The 7,449-nt window shown below is 39.0% G+C and overlaps 1 protein-coding gene and 1 long non-coding RNA gene across 2 annotated transcripts in view; one reads left to right on the top strand and one right to left on the bottom strand.

Moving 5' to 3' along the window:
- LOC108533695 (uncharacterized) overlaps positions 1–917 on the top strand; it is a 21,346-nt gene extending 20,429 nt beyond the window's left edge. Inside the window, exon 4 of the long non-coding RNA XR_001886794.1 lies at positions 710–917. This is a non-coding gene — a long non-coding RNA (uncharacterized LOC108533695). The remainder of the gene's footprint in view (positions 1–709) is intronic.
- An 18-nt stretch (positions 918–935) lies between these two features.
- The window catches only part of QRSL1 (glutaminyl-tRNA amidotransferase subunit QRSL1), a 39,290-nt gene continuing 32,776 nt past the window's right edge, over positions 936–7,449 (bottom strand). The window contains exons 10-11 of the mRNA XM_017878572.1: positions 5,742–5,947; positions 936–2,767 (exon numbers count right to left, since the gene is read on the bottom strand). Of these exons, the coding sequence (XP_017734061.1) occupies positions 2,547–2,767; positions 5,742–5,947 (427 nt within the window). The 3' untranslated portion in view covers positions 936–2,546. The remainder of the gene's footprint in view (positions 2,768–5,741; positions 5,948–7,449) is intronic.

Raw genomic sequence — 7,449 nt, 5'->3', positions numbered from 1 at the left:
ATTGAATATTAAATATTGAATATATAATATTGAATATTATTTTGGCCAGGTGTGGTGGCTCACGTCTGCAATCTCAGCACTTTGGGAGGCTGAGGGAGGCAGATTGCTTGAGCCCAGGAGTTTGAGACTAGCCTGGGCAACATAGGGAGAGCCCATCTCTCTCTCTTTTTTAAAAAAATTCATTACATAAAAACAGATTGGGGCGCCGGCCGCGGTGGCTCAAGCCTGTAATCCCAGCACTTTGGGAGGCCGAGGCGGGCGGATCACGAGGTCAGGAGATCGAAACCATCCTGGCTAACACGGTGAAACCCCGTCTCTACTAAAAATACAAAAATTTAGCCGGGCGTGGTGGCGGGCGCCTGTAGTCCCAGCTACTCGGAGGCTGAGGCTGAGGCGGGAGAATGGCATGAACCCGGGAGGCGGAGCTTGCTGTGAGCCGAGATCGCACCACTGCACTCCAGCCTGGGCGACACAGCGAGACTCCGTCTCAAAAACAAAACAAAACAAAACAAAACAAAACAAAACAAAACAAAACAGATTGGGGCAATGGTTTATTTACTTGCTTTTGACATCATATTTGCTCCTTCAACTAAAATGGTTTCCTCCATCTAGGATGTTGTGGTGTCTGAGTAATTAAGACACTTAAAACGGTTTCCTCTTGCTATAAAGTAATGCAATTTTCTCTCTTATGGATTTCTTTCTCTTTCAGGGATTCAGAGTCAAAATTTATAAGAGCATTATTGAGCCTGGTACATAAACCTTTTATGTAAAGTTAATCCGGTTGAGTATTTGGGAGCGGAAGGATCTCAGAGAGGACAGAAAACTGTTTATGAAAACTAACAGGTGACGATGAAACATTCCAGTGGTTCTGCAGATGATTCTGACTCATTATTTTCTCTTTATAAACGTCATATTTAGAAAAGAATTTTTTCTTTCTAAACAAAGTGAATTTATTAAGTAACAATTCAGCTATTTTTATTTATCAACAATATGTAAGTGCTGGATTAAAATACCCGATCAATATGAGATGACAATGGTGTTCTAGTGAAGACACAGAAATCCAACGATGAAGCCTTATCATGAGTAAATGGATGGTTTCCATTAGATTTTGTCAAATATTGAATACAGATCTCCATTAATACCTCTCTGGGCTCAAGGGGCCCAAATAAAAAAAAACACTTGTAAAGACAGTCAAGAGGAAAAGGAAACCGTGAGATATAGAGAATCTGGGGTAAGGCAAGGTCTTGCCATGCGCATCCCCTCTTTGGCATCATCAACAAATTACCTGCACATTTTCAGTGTATGTTACTTGTGTTTTGGAACCTTTTTCACTAACACCATGCTCTGCTATCTTCAAGTTTCCAATCTGTGATGGTCTGTTATAGGTTACGATAAATGTTTCTGTGACATCAATGAGCTCATTTGTGATCAGTAAATAGGAGCATGAACTCAGTGTAACATGGAGTTGTTCTGGCTTCTAGGTATGGACTCTGGAATAGCAGAAATAAATTTGTAACTCTAAGGAGGAAAGGAAAGTTCTCAGTCATTTCAGCTCTTTCTTAGGGAAATAAAAGGAGTGCCTGCACCTGGGGCTCCTCCCCAGAGAGGCATACCCCCGAGATTTGCATGATTCTGGGCCCTGACTGGTTGCATTTCCTCCTGTGCTCAGAGTTCCTCTTCCACCTGCTCTGCTCAGCACTCAGAAGCCAATAATCCCATTCAATTGTTTCTATGCATTTTTAACAACCCCTGAGGCGGCCTTCACCACATGATAAGTTGCCTGCCTAGGCTATCCAGGTTACCTCTAGAAGGACTATTTATGTTTTTTTGTTAGTGCTTTAGTTACACAGATATACACTTTTGAAAAGTTTATCCCTAATCTTATTTTAAGTTTTATACTTTTTGAAAAGTTTATCCCTAATCTTATTTAACAGAACAACTCCATGTTACACTGAGTTCATGCTCCTATTTACTGATCATATACTGTAAACTCTTTATAATGAACATTATGGCAGAATGCATTGTTTTTGAGGGACAGGTATCTTGTGTTATTGTAGAAGTATTGTACACTTAGTGGGTGCTTACTAAATGCTGACACATTATTTATTATTAATTGTCATAGGAATTTTAAAAAGTCATGCCATGGAATGACTGTATTAATAAGAAACCTAATTACAGGAATTGAGCAAGACCATTTGACTCTAGATGTTAGAATCTCTGAATGTCATTTTATTTTATTTTATTTTGAGACAGAGTCTTGCTTTGTCACCCAGGCTGGAGTGCAGTGGCATGATCTCGGCTCACTGCAACCTCCGCCTCCGGGGTTCAAGTGATTCTCCTGTGAGTAGCTGGGACTACAGACAACCGCCACTAAGCCCGGCTAATTTTTGTATTTTTAGTAGAGACGGGGTTTCACCATGTTGACCAGGCTGTTCTCGATCTTTTCTGACCTCATGATCTGCTCGCCTCGGCCTCCCAAAGTGCTGGGATTACAGGTGTCAGCCACCGCACCCGGCCTAAGAGTCATTTTAATTTGTAAGGTATGTTTACTGTTTTAGAGAGACAGAGGCTAACTTTTCATTTTCAAGGACTGCTGAACAATCATCCATGAGTTCTTGAAGTTGAATCACAGGAAACTGTACTTGTTTTTCAAACCATTTGGCTACTGTAAGAAGCTGCTGGTCACAAAACGCACGTCCAATAAACTGCAGTCCTATTGGCAACCCTTGGTTTGAGAGTGCAACAGGGATACTCACTGCTGGCAATCCTGGGAAAGAAGGAAGGTGATTAATTCTCCATTCTAATTAGCAGAGACCTCTTCCACTTTTCAGTGCTAATTAAGTACAATACAGGCTAAGGTTTAAAAAACAGCTAAAAATCTTATGCTGTATAATGCTTTTGAACTGTTTTGTTTACTTAAAAATATATCTTGGAAATCATTCTGTATCAGTTCACAGAAACTTTCTTCATTCATTTCTTATTGCTGTATAGTACTCCATTACTTGGTTTCACCATAATTGAGTAAACCAGTCTTCTATGATTGCGTATTTAGATTGTTTTCAATATTTAGCTATTTTACACACCATAATTGAGTAAACCAGTCTTCTATGATTGTGTATTTAGATTGTTTTCAATATTTAGCTATTTTATACAATGCCCCAGATAATTACCTTGTGTATGTATTTTTCTGGTATCTTTGAAATTTTCTTAGATGAAGAGGAGATTGCTTCATCAAAGGACAAATGCACATGTAATTAGATATTGCAAAATTCCCCTGCAAAGAAGTTGTACCATTTTGAACTTCTACCTATAGCCTTGCAAACAGATTGTGTTGTTCAGTTTTTGAATTTTTGGCAATCTATTAGATGAGAAATTAGCTCAGGGTAGTTTTAATTCCAGGTTTGGGCAGAGAAAGTACAAAATCCCAGAACATCTTGTTATACCATGAAACAAGTTTTCAAAAATTAATGGGGACAGTTTTAAAGGACACATATAACTTGAAGGGGCTCTTATTGGCCAAATTTAAGGCAATCTGAGCATCAAAAACAATACTGACAGTAATTGCTTACAATACATTGAATTAAAGAAAAAAAGGAAGACTCTTCTTTAGAGAATACTGCTAGCTAATAAATGTAGAAGGAATGACAGAATTAGTAAAGCCAGAATGTTGTAATTCTCTAGCTAATATTTCAAGGATGATCAATGAATGCTAAAACTGGGTTCAAGATTATTGGAAAATAGGATATTCACATGGTCTCAAAACCTCACCCCAGAAATTGCTTAAAAAATGATAAAAGGAAAAATGTACCTTTTTATAAAGGAACATCTAGCAGTTACTTCCTTAGCCAAGTGATCAACTTGGTTTCCAAAAATGATATCAGTCAGGAAACTGATATTAACTGTTTCCTGACATGAAGATTATGTAGTATTTCTACCAAAAATGTTTAACTCAACCCAATCATGAGGAAGCAATCTGACAAATCCTGACTATGGATGGGACATCCTACAGCACAAGTGGACTGGGCTCTTAACATTTTTTTAAGTGCTAAATAATAAGAACTGTTGAACCAGAGTTCTACATCCAGCAAAAATAACCTTTAAAAATCAAAGGGAAATCAACACTCTCAAAAGGAAAGCTATGATAAATTTTCATCAGCAGAACTACCCTAAAAGAAAGGCCAAAGAAATTTCTCTAAATGGAAGTGACAAAATAAAGAATCTTGGTACTTCAGGAGGGAAGAAAGAACACAGTAAGCAAAAGTATAGGTAAATGTAACAGACTTTTCTTTTCCTCTTAAGTTTTCTACATTATGTTTGATGATTGAAACAAAAATTACAGCACAGCCTGATGTGGTTTTAAAGAAAAAAGAGAGGTGGGGTGATTGTTCTAGGTTTTAAAAAGATACCATAAACTAATGTAATATATCAGGAGGAAAGATAACTTACAAAAGACATTTTTGGTAGGACTGAGAAAATTTGAATATAAACTACATTTGAATTATTAATCATGTTAGTTTTCTTAGGTATGACAATGGAATTATGGTTCTGTAAGAGAATTTATTCTTACAAGATTTGTACAAAAGAATTTAGGGGTGAAGTGTCATGACATCTGAAACTTTCAAATGATTCAGGTAAAAACAAAGTTGTGTGTGCGTGTGAGTGTGTGTGTATGTAGAAAGAGGAAGAGAAGGGCAAAGCAAATAAGGCAAAATGTTAACAAGATTACATCCAGGTGAAGGGCATATCAGCATTCATTATACTACTTTTTCAGCTTTTCTGTGGGTTTTAAATTTTCCGAAATAAAAGTTAAAAAAAAAAAGCTACTAAGTGTGTTGTGTTTGTGTGTGTGTGGTGAGAGTGCATGCATGTGTACTGATATGGTTTGGATCTGTGTTCCCATCCAAATCTCATGTTGAATTGTAATCCCCAGTGTTGAAGGTGGGGCCTAGTGGAAGGCGACTAGATCTTGGGGATGGTTTCTCATAAATGGCTTAACACCATTCCCCTTGGTGCTGTTCTCGTGATAGTGAATGAGTTATTACAAGACTTGGTTGTTTTAAAAGTGTGTAGCATCTTTCCCCTTTCTTTCTTGCTTGGGCTGGGCCATGTAAGACATGGCTGCTTCTCCTTCACTTTCCACTGTGAATTTAAGTTTCCTGAGGCATTCGCAGAAGCGGAAGGTGCTCAGCTTCCTGTACAGCCTGCAGAGCTGTGAGCCAATTAAACCTCTTTTTTTTTTTTTTGAGACAGAGTCTGACTGTGTCGCCCAGGCTGGAGTGCAGTGGCGCGATCTCGGCTCACTGCAAGCTCCGCCTCCCGGGTTCATGCCATTCTCCCGCCTCAGCCTCCGAGTAGCTGGGACTACAGGCGCCCGCCACCATGCCTGGCTAATTTTTTGTATTTTTTTTTAGTAGAGACGGGGTTTCACCATGTTAGCCAAGATGGTCTCCATCTCCTGACCTCGTGATCCGCCCGCCTCGGCCTCCCAAAGTGCTGGGATTACAGGCTTGAGCCACCGCGCCCGGCCTAAACCTCTTTTTTAAAATAAATTATCCAGTCTCAGCTATTTCTTTATAGCAGTGTCAGAACAGACTAATGCATGTACACACACACACTCCTAAGCATTCCAAAAGGATAGACTTTTGCTTTTAGGGAACCATCTAGCTAGAATCTTAAGTTGAATACCAGAATACCTGCCTAAGAATTTGAAGAAAACCAGAATGTTCCTGAGGAATCCTCACCTGCCATATTTACAGCTTGTGTAAAAATATCATCCTGGGCACTTCGGGTTCTGTTGTCCTCTTTGATGAACTCCAAGTATGGTACTGCCTCACTCAAGGTGGTGGGAGTTAGCAAGACATCTACTCCAGAGTTAAAAGCATTTACAAAGTCATTAGCAATGAGGCGTCTCACTTTCTGTGCTTTGACGAAATAATTTTCATAGTTTCTGTGTGAAAAAAGTGGGTGTCATTTTAAGGATTTTTTATATTTTCTTTTAATCAATTATCTTACATTAGGCTTGATAAAGAACCATTGGATTTCCATTTTCTAGCTTAGAATAAAAAGTTTGGCTTGCCTGTGTAATGCCCATTCCCTTCCCCCCGGCTCCCCAGTGGTGGGGTGTATATGAGAGAGGAGTGTTTTTCTATCATGGACACCACAGGGGAAAGTTTGGGGATGAAGCAGAGCTTAAAGGTGTTTCAATTAAGTTAGAAAACTGACACAGACTGTTGAGAAATCTTTGCAACTTTTCCCACCCAAAACAGCCTGGGGCCTGACATCTTCTGCCCTGGGCCCCTTTCTCTTGATGTGGAAAGTCTGAATGCAGTATTTATAGACTTCTAAGGTTTTAAAATCCTGCATCAGGAAGAAAATCAGAAATACTGGTTGGTGAAATAAAGAGTTTAGGCATTGTCTAAAAAAAAAAAACCCACTGGATTCTTGGCTTTTATGAGGAGGCACCACTAAGATTCTTAACATATAAAAATGAATTCTCTTCCATTGTGCTGCCACTCTAAAAGCTTATATATATAAATTAATCAATCAGAATTCAGAATTCACTAGTAGATGCAATTCTACATGTATAATCTCAAAATATTAATAATTCCAGGACTATCATTAAACGAGAATATTCATTGGTGAGGAAAGTAAAGTACATAGCAATAAATTACTTTCTAAAGGTTACTAAGACAGACAGCAATAGACTACGCAGTATTTGAATTTTGTATTTTATGGATAGATATAGCCCAGGGGTAGAAATGTGAAATTCAAGAATGCTTATTTTACTAAAAAGACTAAAGAAAAGGGCAGACATAGGAGCAACCATAAGTCAATGATACTAAGAAAAGGAAAAAAAAATCCTTTGGATTCTTCTGAAACTGTTAGGAGAGGCTAGCAAGAACTAACTGTTCTAAACCTCAGTTCCCACAATGGTAAAAATGGATATACCTGCTCCAGTTTTATTGAGGGCCAAATAAAATATGATAAAAATGTGAAATATATTTTACTCTAAAAGGGTGGTACAGCAATATCATAGGTCCTTACTCTTATTTGACCACAAGATCTACAGAGAGACCAATGCAGGCATCACATATAATTTACACACTGACAACAACTAAGTGGTTTAAACACCACAGTCCAAAACCTGAATTTTATAAAGAACAAATACTGGCTGGGCCTGGTGGCTCATGCCTGTAATCCCAGCAATTTGGGAGGCTGAGGCGGGTGGATCACAAGGTCAGGAGTTTGAGACCAGCCTGGCCAACATGGTGAAATCCTAACTCTACTAAAAATACAAAAAAAATTTAGCCAGGCATGGTGGTGGGCGCCTGTAGTCCCAGCTACTGTGGAGGCTGAGGCAGGAGGAGAATCGCTTGAAGGTGGAGGATGCAGTGAGCCAAGATTGCGCCACTGCACTCCGGCCTGGCAACAGAGCAAGACTCCGTCTCA

The sequence above is a fragment of the Rhinopithecus bieti genome, unplaced genomic scaffold (assembly GCF_001698545.2).
Source record: "Rhinopithecus bieti isolate Rb0 unplaced genomic scaffold, ASM169854v2 scaffold_10614, whole genome shotgun sequence".
Taxonomy (NCBI): domain Eukaryota; kingdom Metazoa; phylum Chordata; class Mammalia; order Primates; family Cercopithecidae; genus Rhinopithecus; species Rhinopithecus bieti.
This window is presented reverse-complemented; position numbering and strand designations above follow the sequence as displayed.